This window comes from Apaloderma vittatum, unplaced genomic scaffold, assembly GCF_000703405.1.
Source record: "Apaloderma vittatum isolate BGI_N311 unplaced genomic scaffold, ASM70340v1 scaffold18013, whole genome shotgun sequence".
NCBI lineage: Eukaryota > Metazoa > Chordata > Aves > Trogoniformes > Trogonidae > Apaloderma > Apaloderma vittatum.
Window position 1 is genome coordinate 11,108 of NW_009708840.1, and position 15,922 is coordinate 27,029.

General features: G+C 35.8%; 1 protein-coding gene across 1 annotated transcript; it reads right to left on the reverse strand.

The window, feature by feature from the left end:
* Window positions 1-2,589: 2,589 nt before the first annotated feature.
* Window positions 2,590-15,574, reverse strand: LOC104271889 (protein FAM184A-like; the record flags this gene model as incomplete). The annotated part of the gene is made up of 7 exons (XM_009866708.1): window positions 2,590-2,655; window positions 4,736-4,886; window positions 5,084-5,205; window positions 6,974-7,168; window positions 10,922-11,044; window positions 14,206-14,403; window positions 15,393-15,574. Coding segments are annotated over 7 exons (1,037 nt in total), but the record flags the coding sequence as incomplete, so codon positions are not given.
* Between the last annotated feature and the right edge of the window lie 348 nt (window positions 15,575-15,922).

The following is a 15,922-nucleotide window of genomic DNA, read 5'->3' on the forward strand; positions in this document are numbered from 1 at the left end:
TTTGATCAACTATAGAAAAGCCTATCCACAATCAGAATACCTGATTCAGAAAAAAGAAACAGATAAGAACCACACAGGTCTTAACCTGTAAATTTCGGTGCCCAGAATTGAAAGTTGAAAAACATGAAGAGGCAGAAAAGAGAACATGCTCATGCTTTAAAAAAAGAAAATTCCTGCTATTTCATCCATGGCTGAAGCCCCTTCTCAGCAGTAAAATGTTTTTAAGAAAAGCGTTAAAAGCCTTTACACAGCTAAGAGAAATGGAAAAGAGCTAGCACATCTGAATTCACTACATATTTAATGAAGAAACTCTCACATGGATTGATGTAGAAGTACTTAGTACAATTTACAGGGGAAAAAAAGAAAAATGCTTTCTTTTTATGTCTTCTAGAACCATTTCTCATACCACAGATAAGAACTACACATTTGGTCCCTGGACACCGATTTTGTTAACCTACCAGCCATATTTAACCGTAGATGGTAAGAGATGCTTTGCAACTGGCAAGAATATGTTTAAGCACTTTAATCAGCTGAATAGCATTTTCTCTCAAGAGAATTATTCTACTCATACCAACACTATCCTGGTAGAAAGACAACAATCCTACAGGCATTCTACGAGAGACCGCTGAGCATTACTGCTATAAAAGCAAAACTATTACCTTGGTAGATAACATCAGTCAAAGGTGCTTAGGGACATGGTTTAGTGGTAGACTTGCCATTGCTAGGTTAAGGGTTGGACTTAGTGATCTTAAAGGTGTTTTCCAACCTAAACGATTCTAAGATTCTAAATGCGCAACAACTAGAAGGCAGAAATTTGCAGATTAGTACAACATAACTTTAATAAAACCAAACCAGCTTAGTACACTTTATGGATATAACTTTTGTGATTGAACATTTATTTTACTCTATTTTTTAAAAAAATGTTGCCATTTATAGCTGTGTTTGTTCATTTTTTTTCTGGCTCCAGTCAGCAGCATTCCAAGATGAGCAGACTCTATATTGTATTTTTCTACAGTTTAAGTAACTGTACTGTGTCACTTCATTAATTTAAAACTGTTTATTAAACGTGTTGCTTACATAACCATTCCTGTACTTCAGGTTAGGTGCTACACTTCTTTGCAGCTTGATTTTCAATCAAATCCAAGATGCATCAATACGTATTAGAACCATGTACCCAATGAGCATTTAATTTCTGATTTCAAACTTTCTAAATAGCATTTATATAAGTAAATAGTAAAGCTCTAGGCACTTTCTAAACATAAAGAGCACATGTAGACCACTTTTTCTATCAAGTTAGGAGTTTACAAATGATTTAGCAGAAACCTTGCTCTTGTATTATTTTGACGTATCATTGTATAGTACTGCTGGTATAGTCAGGTGCAAAAATCATAATTGCAGAAAGAGGAGTTGGGTTTCCACTCTCTTCCTAATTTTTGCACATACTTCATGCCTTTCAAATGGGTTTTAAATATATCTTCCCACTAATGAAGGCTAGGGCCGGGTATAACAAATTCACAATTTTACAGCCCTACTGCAGTATCTCAGGCTTTTCTAGTTCAGTGTAGTTGAAAGATGACACGTATGAACAGATATCCTTTTGATGGACTGAAATCTGAATTCTTCCCAAAGCTGTAAACATTTTTTAATACGTTTATCTCTATATATATAACAGCAGAAGAATCTAATCTTTTTCAGAGTCTCCAGTCTGTTTAAACTAGACTGTGAATTCTCTGCAGTAAAGAGTCTTAGTGCACATTTACAGATCACCAAGCACAGCTTGGCTTCTTGCAGTAGTTCCCATAGCATCGAAATGGGCCCAACGCAGTTTCCACTCAAATGCATCATTCTACTTTAACACAACCAAAGTGTATAGTAATCTCTGCATTAAGAAATACACACCAAAAATCTTTCACCCTCTTCCATAATGAAAATACTACCTTTGATTTTCTTCTATGATTGAATGACTAGACCTGTGGGCGAGTAGTGGATGTTTGCGACCTCAACTTCAGCAAGGTTTTCAATATTCTTGTACCTGATAGTATCACAAGTGAGATGTGTGGGATACCAGATGGATTAGAACTGGCTGGATCAGGATGAAAGGGCAGCTGTTAATGGTTCAATCTATCCAAAAGCTTGCTACAAGTAAATTTCCTAAGGTGTCTGTTCCAGGACCTGGTTTAGTATCTTTATTAATGATCTGGAGGAGAAGGCAGAGAGTACCCTCAAGGAATTTGTGGATGACACCAAACTGGGAGGAGTAGAACATGGAGTGCGGCACAGTGGAGGGGACACAATACATTGAAAGGTAGGGCTGCCATCCAGAGGGACCCATGCAGGTTATAGGTATGGGCTGATAGGAACTTCACAAAATTCAGCAAAGACAAATGCAAAATCCTTCACATGGGACGGACTAAACCCCTGCATTGGGTTTCATACTGGGTTATAGATCTGCTTTGCATAACCTAGTTATCAGTAGGCTAAATATGCGCCAGCAGTGTGGCCTGGCAGCAGCACGCTGGGCTGTAGCAACAACCAGCAGTTTCGAGGGAAGGGACTGGTCCCGTTGACTTGGCACTTGCTGCATGTTACCTGGATGGTACATTCTGTCTCCTCCTTCAGTTCATTTATCTTTGTGTCATTTATCTGGTTGCCCCACTACAAGACAAATGTTGATAAACTTGAACATGTTCAATGGAGAGCTACCACCAAGATGGCTGGGACTGTCACATAGATCCTTCTGAGGGATGTAGGTTTAATCAGTCTAAAGAAGGGAAGGCTTTGTGGGACTTAATAGCTTTCCAGGATCTATGAGGTGGCTGGAGAGAAAGCGGATCCACTTGTTACAGTGCTATGCAATAGGACAAGGAGAGATAATGACTATAAACTGAAGCAGAGGAGGCTCAGTTTAAATATAAAAACCCCCCTCACTATGAGGATAATTATGGATAACTAAGCACTAGAAGAGATTATTCAGAGAGCCTGTGGAATCTTCATCCTTGGAAGTTATTCAAGAGCTGACTGGACAGAGCCCAAAGCAACCTGGTTCAGATTCAGTGTTGACTGATTTGAGCAGGAGGTTGCACTAGATGACCTCCTGAGGTCTCTTCTAAGCTAAGTAAGTCTGATGCTATGATTCAGGTCAGTGCAACTCTCAGAAGCTACCCTTTGCGTACTGCAGTTGGGAAGAACTTACTACAAACCCACTTCTCTAAGAGTTAAGGTACCATATTGTATGCTACAGCTTGGAATTCTTTCTCCTCCAGGTGTAATGGAGAAAATGTAGATTTTCACAGGGGGAAAGCTTAATTTCCTACCATGAAAATTAACTTTCTATCTCTGTGAAATACTTATCCAGCTCAAACACTGGTATAGAAAAGCAGCAGCTGGATTTAAAAAAAGAAAAAAAGTGAAGACTCCCAGGATTTAGTTTCTTATTAGTCCTCCAAACACACAGGCTTTTACAAAATGGTGCAGCTATTTTTACAGTGCCACAGGAATGAAGAACAAAACCCAACCATTTTGCATATGTAGACCATTTCCTATGTCTGTAAATTCTCTAGTAAAAGTATCCTTATTACCGTTAGGTTTCCAATTCCAAAATTTCTTCCATACGCAGAAAAAAAAATTGTTCATTTGCGACACACTAATTTTCCATTCTGAAAATGTAAGTTAGCTTTATTATGTTATTTTTAAAAGGTAGAGATAAGTGTTTTAAAGGTATGTTAAAAGTACAGGAAGTTTAACATATCCTTTCATATTGCACTTTCCTAGAGAAAATGCTATTTATAGGTAGAAGTAAAGAGAGTAAATGAAGCTTGGGTAAAGGCAGTACGTGAAGCTTAAATGAGTCCAAGCCTTATTATATTCATGTTGTAAAAAGTAACACATCAAGCACTTTTAAATCCGCCAGTTTTTATGAGCCTATGCCACAAGATTTTACAAGCTTAAACTCCCTTGTCAGCAAAATGTGTTCCTGTAAGAAGCTGTATAATCAAGTAGATGTTCAGTTATTAGACTTCTCAAATTAGATAACAAATTAAAAGCTATCACAATAGCACCCTGAAATCACAGTTAGTTAATGAGTTCCAAAATCTGTTTCTCTTCCTTTAAAATGTATTTGTTCATTATCAGCTATTCTTTCAAGCTGTAGTCTATAAAACCAGTTCTACAGCATTTATGGTTTGGAAAAAGTACAAACTAAGTGTTTTCTGTGAATTACCTAACATAACAGAGTTTCTAAATGCAAGATGCTATTAAAAACGTCAGCATTTCTAAGAAAAGATAAATCTCAAAATAATGTTCAAAATCACCTAGGAGAAGACACTAACCCATCAAAAAATTGAGGGACATTTTGACTTTTCAGTGCCTTGTACAGTGTTATTATCGTAAAGAAAAGGGATATCAAGTCCAAACAATTAGCATTGGTAAATATTTACAATAGGATAGGTGAGCAGACAAAGAATCAAAAAATCTTACTGTGAAGTGGTGAAACTTTCAACACTCTCCCACTTCCCCCCAGAAGCTTCACATTTAGTGAAGAATGACATTCATATAATTTTAAGGCACCTGCATATATTACTTTAAAAGTTTCGTAACCATTAGGGTTTCAAAAGCATTATGCTAAGAAATTTCATTGCTAAGACGTCACAACCAATTTCATGTAGTTAGTTGGTAATAAACCAGCAGCAACTAAAACTGTCATGGGCTTCCCAATTTTCAAAGAAACTATAGTTACCTGGTCTAAAAGATCTTCAACTTTTTTTTGCCACCCATCCCTTGCTGCATTTTTTTCACGTTCTTTCAACTGCAACAGCTGAGTCATAGCTGCCTTCTTATCCTCTTCATGCTGCAGCCTCAGTTCCTCACGAAGCTTATTACATTCCTGTCTAAAAGCAAAGGTCAAATAACTAAAATGCAGTTGACCTCATGCAAAAACTGAAAAAGAATTAAGAATTCAGTAATATTTGGAAAAGTAGCTAGTAACAGAAAACTTTGCTTTACATTTCATATGCTAAATCCATTTGCATGTAACACATACCTAATTTGTTACTAAAGAATAAAAGAAAAAAAAATTGATACTTGCCGAAGATTTTCTGTCCATTTTATTTCCAAGTCACGAGCCATCCTGTCAACTTTGAACTTTTCCTCTTCTCTCATGGCAGCAATCATTGCCTCGTGCTGTTGCCTCTCCTGATCTAATTCTCCCTGCAAACAGAAACTTCACAATAGAGACTGATCAGCAGCAAAAAAAGTATTTCAAACCTTAAATGGGTCTATTATAATAAAAGCATCAGTTACGATTGGCTCCAAAACTTGAACTACAACTTTTTTAGTGTATAATTCCTAATTACACACACATCTGCTGATATTTCTTACTTGTGGAACAGAATTCTGCGTTCATATAAGAAGCTATCAAAAGCAATTTTTCAGTAAGTCATTCCAGAAGTAGTCTTTTCAATAGGGTTACACTGAATTACAGAATTATTTATGTTGGAAAGAACCTGAAAAGGTTATCAAGTCCTGCTCACTTGAAGACTAAATTCAGAATTACAGTAGGTTGCTTAGGTTCTTGACAAGCATGGTTTGGATTTTTTAGTTATTTTTTTTAAAGTATTAAAATATTCAATATTTGAATTTCAATCCTTGAGCTATCTGGAATTGCTAAAAATTTTGTGTATCTTCTTTCTGTTTCTTGATCAAACAAACCTGCTAGAAACAGCGTTTCAGTCTGAACACAAAAAAACCCTTCAAATTTCCTACCAAATTCTGTTCAAATTTTACCATACTAGAATAGTATTAGGTATTACCGACAAATCATATTTCAATATTTTTCAGCAGTGCTTGCTTCGTTCATGAGAAGAAAACATGGCCACCTAAATTTAATTAAGACTTTTTGAAGTGAGAATTTGTTAAAATATGAAAAAAAAAATCAAAATCCTACAGAAATCTGTTAAGGTAAATGTTATTGCCAGTACCCTACTACATACGAATACTTAAATGTTACAATAGATGAAAAGAGAGTAACACAGTAGTTTATAAGGACACTTAGAGAAACGATAAAAAAATATAGAGGAAGTTATAAACTGTAATAGGGTGCACATCTAATAAGTATAGCTGAAAGAAATAAAAACCCAACAAACAACAATATCTTGTTTCAAGCTGCTTCTGTTAAGAAAATAACAGCAGTACAGACTCAGGGAATTTTTTTTTTAAATACTTGATGTTCTACTTGAAATATTGTTGTGATGTTGTAAACATTTGTTTTTATTTTTTACTGAGGAATGAAAAAGGAAAGGTTATACTTAGTACTCAAGTGAATGACCTATTGACAGGTTAACTGTTTCAGTTTTACATAAGCCAACTGAAATGGCAATATATTTGTGCTTAGACAAATTGCTTGCTTCAATTTTATGAAGAGGTAATTTTCTGGATGATAGTCTGCTGTCTTTCAAGATATCACAGCATATATCTTTAAACTATTCTCAAGCATCTTCTGAAATTCTAAATTTGAACCTGAAATGAAGATTGTGCCCATCATCCGCAAAGAACACAGTACGCATATACAGAAAACAAATAAAAGGTTTAAATGAATTTTAGAGCTGGTAAGCTAGAGAGACATGAAACCACCTGGAATAGCACAGGTGTAACACATACCCTTTTTACACTCTGAATATATTTTATATGGACACACTTTGGCAGCTACAATTTATATTAACCATAGAAAGATGCTTGTAGCAATACCTATGAAATACTAAGTGTTCTGAAGAAAGAAAACGACTAAAACTACCCCAAAACAACCCACTGACAAAAAGCCCAAACAAACCATCATAGTTTTTCCATGTTTTTTCTCTCTGCTTGAAATAAAAGAGAAATATCTCTTTTAACAAAGCCATATGAAGCTCCTTCAATAATGTGTACAATATAATACTTCTTGCTATTTTAAGAACAAGACCAAAATCACTGGTGACTGTACTTCACACAATTTATTCTCCAATATTACGGTTACCTCAACACTATACAATGAATCTGTGGTCTCTCGCAGTCTTGCTCTAGTTAATTCTAGTTCTTTCTGGAGTATTTCCTGAGTTTCTTGAAGACTGGAGATATGTCCTTCTGCAGTACCAAGGCCTTGTTCACTTTTTCTTACTAGGTCTTGCAGACGACACACCTACAATGGAAAAAAAAAAAGTTTAATTTCCCTAATTGTTACTAAAGGCAGCCCAGCCATCCTGGTTGCATTCCTTTTGGTGTTTTCTAATTCCAACATAGGCAAATTTTTATTTGCACAGTCAATTGTCCTTTAATATCACTTAATGTTTCTGTATGAAAAAACAAATTCCTGTAATATTACAGAATCAAACAAAGATTCAATTACAGGATTTTTACAAGTAGAAGAAACCAACCAACCTACGTTTGAACCATTTCATAAGCAAAGAGGTTACATAAAAGTTCTGAAATTACATGTAATTTTACTGTAAGAAAGCATGTGTTATGCAAATTAGAATAAGAACAACTATTGTTAAATGTACAAATGCTAATCAAATAGATAAATTAACTTGTGTTAGGGTATATGTTCCTCTGTTTTAGGATTGCTACCTGTCCACAAATTAGCCCATTTAAAGCATAATTCAGTATCTGTAGAGTATAATGGCAAACGTTCCTTAACTGCTACGTAAAAATACACTTCTAGTTCCTGTTTGTGCTTTAGCTTCTTATCTCTAAAATTATGATACTATACTTCTCTGTTACAAGGAATATTATTTGTTCACTAGCTACAGAAAAGGAAAAAAAAATATGCAGTCTGGAGAAACAGAATAACAGTAGGTGAGGGACACCAAAGAACAGCAGACAATGGGAACTGAGGTTTTGGCAGTGGTCTGTGCCACTGCCTTTGTATGTTAAGTTCATTCACAATGGGACAAGTGTCTCGAAGACTAATCCTTGGTTTGCAGGTATGAACAAGTCACAGTTATAACTACTCTTTCTGTTTGTTTGCGCAATTATAAGCAAATACCATTTATAACACAAACAGGCACAGACACATGTGCACATCCCTCCCAGAACTCTCTCCCTCTGGGTGCAACCCATGAAGTGTTTAAAAAGAGGGACTCCTCCCCTCCCCTCAGCAAGCATTTCTTGGGTGTGACAGATCTCAGAGAAAAACTAATGCAATCTTGAACGCTCGTCTATGCGCTCCTTTGCGTTATACACAAACAACTAGTAATTCCCTACAAAGCCCTACTACCTGAAGGAGAATCCCTACATGAAAAATTGCTCCTAAACCTGCATTGATATCCTCAGAGCACCCCACCTGCATGAAACACGAAGAGCAGTCCTGTCGATCTAAAGGATATAGGAACACTACGCAGGAAATAGTTCTATTCTACTGATGACAAAGCAATGCTGGACGATCTTTAAAATGATCCTTGGTTATGATCAGAAGTCCTTAGCATGAGACGGCCAGTCCTTAGACTACTCTGTTAAGTGCCACAAAGTCTCACTAAAAGCTCTTGACTGGTCTACAAGGAAAGGAAGCAAATCTAGAGAGTAGACAGCCACCCTCATCCTGAGGTACGTGTGAGAAAGTTAGTATCTTGACTGAACCCGAACTCTCAGAAATAATCTCTGGCAATTATTTTATGATTACACTGTTCTTAAATAGCCTGGTATTAGGATCAAGCCTAATGAGGCTTGAAACTTCTTCATCCTTTAGCTAAGATAACTGCTGTGAACGAGTCTGTCAAAAAGAAAAGAGGACGGCACAGGTTAAAACCCAGATTTCTCAGCATGGAAGCTGTCTATAACAAACAGAAAAGAAAGCAGCAGTAGGAATGCAAGAGCTAAGCTAAAGATGTGCCAGACAGAGAAGTTTCTTCCAGGCCTGCAAAAACACTGAGAAATGATTGTCAGTGGTCAGCAGAGATCCAAAAGTAAGCAGTGGTTGCAAGTGATGCACTTGTCTCATGTGCTTAAGACAAACATAGTAACAAAATAAAATAAAACTCTTCTGTCCTACACAGAGTGGATTTACAGACCACCCCAATTTTATTGTCTGTACCCTTCCTATCATTCCCTCAATATGCAAAACACACTTTATTTTTTATCCTGTCACAAGAACACATATAAACTGAATTACTAAATAGCAGCTGGCCCTAATTCTTTATTTTAGTTTATGTTAGTTAACTATTCCTTAGCTATGCCTTCCTTTTCTTAATTCAGTGTGCTAATGAATTTTCTAAGTCTGAACTTGATATCAGTTAGATAACAAAAATTCATTCTTAAAACATTTGAAGCCATTTTCTTCAAAGGAGCAACAAGCTTATTGCTCATGAACTCAAGAGAAATTGATAAAGAGTAACTAAATGGAAACCTACAGTAATGAATGACAATAAAATGACAACAGTGCTCTCCTCAGATCTAATCCAGAAACAAGGAAAATTAACATACAACAAAGAAGTTAAAGCTAAAAAGAAATAACAAAACTTTCTGTAATTCTGATAGGAAAAATAAACCCTTGTATCATTTTGTTAACATATATAAACAAATACATCACTTTTTCATTAATCTGAATGTCAGTCAGCATACTGTTAAGAGAGCAAGAGCAGTTCCAGCTTGAATTTACACCTCCTCAAAGTACCAGCAAACGTACTCACAACTATCAGAAAGAAGCACAGTGTCCTGTTTAACAGGTACTCACAATTGACTTATCAGCAGTGCTGCTCATCATTGATGATCACAGGTTCAACTACTCTGGTAGTATGTATTATCTGGGGTGTATATATATGTATACACACACATTTGGTAGATACTACTCTGAAAAAATATATTAATATACTGAATATATTAGTATATTTTCATAATATATGATTTAATATATAATTTAATATATTAGCACGTTAATATAGCAGTGTACTGATATATAAATCAGTGTTATATAAAATATTTTATATCAATATAGATATAAACACAGAATATTTTAAAGTATAAGAATATATACTTTACTACAATAATAGACTATACTTTCAGAAGGGGAATCTTTCCCAATCATTAAACCCAAACAATTTTGTTCTAAAGGAAGTTTAACATTTGTGCAAACTGCAAGCCACCAGAATTAGACAAACACCTGCCATGTTGTATGGTGGAGAAAACAGTAATGAAAAGTACCGCTGCAAAAAGGTACTTAAATTCATGCTTAAGTCTCTCTCAAAGCACATGCTGAAATCGTATGAATGACCTGTTGAACAATGAAGCTGATGAATTACTTTCTTGAAAGAAGGCAAAAGTTCCAGACAAGAATGGATTCAAGTTTTTGATATTAGTAAGAATATATTTTGTGTAAATAAATATATTAGAAAAAGGTGGTGATTTCAAATTAAAAAAAATCTTTGCAAAATGTATTGAGATGTGATATATTTAACATTGATTGCATATATCAAAACATTGCAGATAATTCGGATCTTGCTATATATAAGTATTTCATGCCGTTGTTCGATGAAAATATATGAAGATCATCTGCAAGTCCAGAAGCTGACCAAAATTTACAATATGTTAATTGTAACCAAACATGGGGTTAATTACAGTTAATTTTCCCTTTGTCTCCTGATACATTTTGGGTAGCGGTCTGCGTACCTAATAAGAAGACAAGCAGAGTTAAAACAAGAAAGGCTGTTTATGTCAACTGTTTCGCCTCTCAGTCTCTTTTGCTTTGTTAATGTTGTAAAGAACAATAAAATCTGTGCTCAGAAGCAATCAAGTAACCTACCATGTTTGAAGGATACACTACTTAAATAGAAAAAAGGCACTAAACAGACTGAACAGTGTAGTCCTAGCTTTGTGCTGGACTGTAAGCCCAAGATCATTACTGAAAAAATGTGCTCTAGTGCACAGGACCATTAGCTGATACAATTAAGTTAACCCTTGCCTCCTGATTGGCAGATGTGAGTTTTGTTGTCAGCTCTTCCTTCAGGTTTTCCAGCTGCTGTCGGAGCTGATTCTTATCATCCTCCAAATGTAGCTTCTCCTTCTCAAACTGCTGCTCCAACTCCTTCAGAAATAACAAGGATGAAAAAAATAATAAATACTTGTCATACAGTCATTGAAAAGTACTAGTGTACCACATAAAACTTATTTCAACCTAGCATAAATATTCCTGATCTCAATCAAGAATTGTACTTTCCTTCAGGTGTTGAAACATGGACATTTATTTCCTTTTACAACTGATGTCTTCATGCTCCCATTTATTTACTACTAACCTAACATCCTTGATTAACTTCTAATCTAACACCCTTGATTAATCACAGAAGAGAGATGAAGAGGACTTTCCCCTCAATTACTAGTTTCACTTTCCATTTAATTATCAAAATCATTAACCTATAACTATTTTCACAGTTTTTCAGTCTGAGTTGAAAGAATGCAGAAGTTTTCACTTTCTATAAAACTACTCTGATAATATGCTTATCCTTCAGCCTTTACACATCTATCTCCTACACATAATCCCCACAGAAAACAGTAAAGTTTAAAATCCAGACTGAGCTTTGGGAAGTTTTTCAGGCTGTTATAATAAACAAAAAAAAAAGACCCACACCATACCTATAAAATTTACGTAGAACCAAAGGAAATCAACAATAAGTCTTCAAGTTCAACTACATGGAAAGAATCAAGTAACACCTCTGTTCTCACTCCATCTCTGAAGTAATAGCCAAATTCTAAAAACAGCTCTGTTGAGTGAATTATATTTCTCTTACATGAGCCTATGTTGTATATATATTTGTTAAAAACTTTTTAAAGGAAAACGATAAATTTATGCTACAGCTTTATTAATATTCAGAATAGATTTTTGAAAGATCCATTTCTTTCTGTCACAAAATACTTAGCATGGAATATTATAAAATTAAGAGCTTTATTATATATTTCAGTGGAATATACTAGATTATAGTATTGTAGTTTATTATACCCTAAAGACTTCTTGAGGGACAAAAAGGTTACCAAGTAAAGTGTTCCAGAGCCAGGTAATACAAGACTGAAATGTTTTCTATGCAGCTGCAGAGCCTCCTTTATTAACTCCCTCCTAGGGGTTCAGCTGCAATGCAAGGCTTAGCATCGATTCAGTGACTCTGTATAGCCCCGGGCTCAGATTTCTGAGAAATCAATATCATCTCAGAAACAGCTGTGAAAATCCATAGACCAGAGCCATGCATGAAACACAAAGTACAACTGCAGGCGTTCATAAGACCACAGAGACAAGGAGTTAAGTGCTTGAGAATTCAAGAGGAAAAAGACTGTCAGGAAAAGGTATAAAACTAAGAAAAACCAGGGAGCTGTAAGACAGCAACTTAGTGGCATCCAGCACATTCCCAGAAGCAACAGAGGCCAATCCTTCCTCATCGAAAACCAGAGACGACTATGGTGTTTTGCGGAGGGTGGTAGGCACATTAAGCTCAGTAGCTTGTTAGTTCCAGCACTCCACTAGGGCATGTGATAGACAATAAATATTCTGTGTATAAACTATTTGCACAATCTCTTTGTTCACGGTAGAAGTTGGACAGAGTGACAAAACAAGGGGTCACACCTTCCATAATACATTGCCCTACAACATAACTCAGCAAGCGTATGTTTTCTTCACAGGGCGCAGATCAATCACCACGTGGGACAAATGCTGCCTGCCAAAGGAGATTTGCTCAGTTTCTCTTGTTCACGCTATGAAATCTGGTGCCTGCAAAATTTCACTACTGCTATTCAGACCCTATTCTGATAACTGAGTAATTAGTTCTTTCATGATACTTATCAGGACAGCTGTGCAGTACTGCAAAATTATTAGCAGCTCTATTTTCATAATCTTCCTAGGAACGGATGCCATTTTTACAGCGCGTTCTATAGATGGAAGAATTGAAGCAGAGATGTATTTAAGCCATTTCTTGAGCCCTAATCTCATTCTTCAGAATTCTCTTCCGTTCCATTTTTTTCCAAAGGTTCCCGGATCCCAGATGCCTTTCACAGTCTTCCAGTCCCAACAAATGCTTCTGTCCTCTATCCCAAGGCTCCTTGTACCAGGCTTCTTCCTCATACTAAATTCAACCCTTCTCCACGTCTGAGATGATTTCTTCCTTGAATTACTCAAACGCCACATGTGCTTAGTGAGACAGGTTTAACAGAGGAGACAGTACTCTGAGTAAGATTTAGAGAGAACTTGACCCTGACATATTTTCTTAGGAACTTTCTGTTGCTGGAATCAAGTTTAACATTTCTCACATTTGCAGAGCTGTGCTCTATTTTAACTAATATAATGTTTTAAGAACAAACATTTTATGATATCCTTTGTTTTATTCTCAACATTATTTCTATAATAAGAGAAAGTAAACTTGAAAGATCAGATGCATATATGTCTTGAGAACTACTTCCATTTCTAGAAGACATGAAAAAACGTTTGGGTTTTTTTCGAAACAAAAATAAGAAGCAACACACTAGTGTTGCTGAAAAAAAAAAATCAGTCAAAGATGAACATCACTATCTAAAATTGCGTTTCTTTGCATAACAAAGCCTTAAACAAGTAATATTTATCCCATTTTACTGTGTAAGGCAAAATCTGTGTGTAATGTACATACCATTAGATTAGGAAATAATAATTGAAAATTAGTCCTTTCATTTATCCCAACAAAGTAAAGGCCAATTTGTGAAACAAAAGCACCTTTCCGTTTCAGGATTCCAGTCAAAGACAAATGAATATTCGATATACAGCTAGCCTAATTTTATGTAAGTTAGGACAAGCTGTTGTCATCTTCTGAGTATACATATAGTCAAGCCCTAACATCTTTTTGCACTTAAGGACTGCTTATGAAAATTTTAAATAAATATTCGAATAACATAATCTTTCAACTCCTTCAGAAGAACCGATCTGGAGTGATACATGAGTATGAGTCACAAAACCTGGAAAAACACACTCACTATACTTGAAGAGAATGTTAAGTTTAGAATTTCTTTTCTGCATGCAGACAAATGGCAGTAAAAAGGCATTTTTTTCCTGTTGTTTTGGCAAGATGTATGTTGTTTTAATAAAGTCTGAGAAGTTTCTTCAGCGAGATGCAGCAGATCTGCAGGTAACTCCAAATAAAACTTTCCATACCAGAAAACCACGCAGTGTAAGGTTCAGACTCTAATATTTGATTTTTTTGTAATATGTGTGATTATTAAGAAAACATAAAAACTTACCATCTGCAGTTTTTTCTTATCCTTATTAGCACTGCTATGTGCAGCCTCAATCGCAGTGTGGTGTTTCCATGCCAATTCTTCTAAGGTCTTGGAATGAGCTTCCTTTAACTGTGCAGCCTCTCCTTCTAATCTTGCTTGCAATTTTACCAGCTCCTTCTCATAATATTCACGTTGTGTCTCCCTTGCTTCATTTACTTTCTGTAAGAGACAGAGAAAAATACAGTTTTTTTCCATTAAAGATACTTCTATTAAATGATAAAATCTAAATAGTAGGAGAGAAAAAATACAAGAACTTCACTGGTGACATAAACCTACAAAAATTAATTTCCATACAAATCAACCTGAGCAAAAACTAAGCATTGACTAAATAATTCAATAAGGAAAAAGATAGGTTCAATAAATCCATGCAAAGCAGTATAGCCGTATTAAAATCTTTTTTTTTCTCTATTTAATCTGGGGAAACAGCAATTGGGTAACAAGCCTACGGAAAATTTCAGTTTGGTGTTTTCAAACATGTTCAGAACATTTTGAGAGAATGGCTTTTTTAATTGCTCTTTAACTACTTCACCTTTCTCCTTACTGAGACACTTTAGATGCTAGGCATCTACACATCAAGTCACAGAACATCAGGTTGGAAGAGACCTCAAGGATCATCTGGTCCAATCCTTCTCTGCAACAGCACCGTCTAGACAAGATAGCCCAGCACCTTACCCAGCTGAATCTTAAAACTGTCCGATGCTGGGGCCTCCAGCACTTCCCTGGGGAGACTGTTCCAATAGCTGATTGTTCTCACTGAAAAATTTTCCTCTTGTGTCCAACTGAAATCTCCCCAGGAGTAACTTTTACCCACTACCCCTGTCCTTCCCATGTGACTCCTTGTAAAAATGGAGTCTTCATCTTCTTTGCACCCATTCTTCAAATACCGGAACATAAATTAAATACTGGATCATAAATGAAATTAAATTGTTAAAAGACGTCCAAAGCAGCTCAAACATCATCTAATCTGACTTCTCTCTACTCTTACTTTACACTCGACATTAGTCATTGTATGTTGTTACATGACTACCAGTGGTCATAGTCCAGTCATATCAAATAAAAATGAAAATATATTCAAGTTTGGTGTTTTTTTTTCCTGAGAGTTTTAAGTCTTTTGGTTATATTAAACTAAAGCAAATAAGCTGTTTAACCTTCTCCAAGGCCAGAATTTGCTGCCTTTGTCGCTCATCCAGACTTTGTGTTTTGCTTTGTAGTAAGTTTCTTTCCTCTTCCAGTTGGGATAGTTTTTCTTTTAATCTAGACTTTTCTGATTCCAAATCTCTGATCGTAACTTCTTGAGTCATTTGAGTAGCTTGTAGCATTCCAATGTGACCTAAAATCAAAACAGCTCTTTAAAACCTCACAGCATTGGTTTCACGTAATTGAAGTACACATTCATGCTTTGGTGATTTCTAGAAATACAGCTCTAGCAGAAGCTTTCATATGGATGTCCATTACCTTCACTGCAATGCTTACCTTCCCCTCCACTTATCCCTTTTTTATTTTGTAGTAAAATATCCAAAATAGTAGAGCACTTGGTGCTGGAGCTCCATTAGTTTCAATTTTCATGATACAAAGTTGTATGGTGACTCCAAGAGAAAGTAGAGGTAGGCAACAGTACGAACACAGACAGTCTCTCTAGAAGAACTCACCCCACCTAAACCCACAAATTTTTACTGCA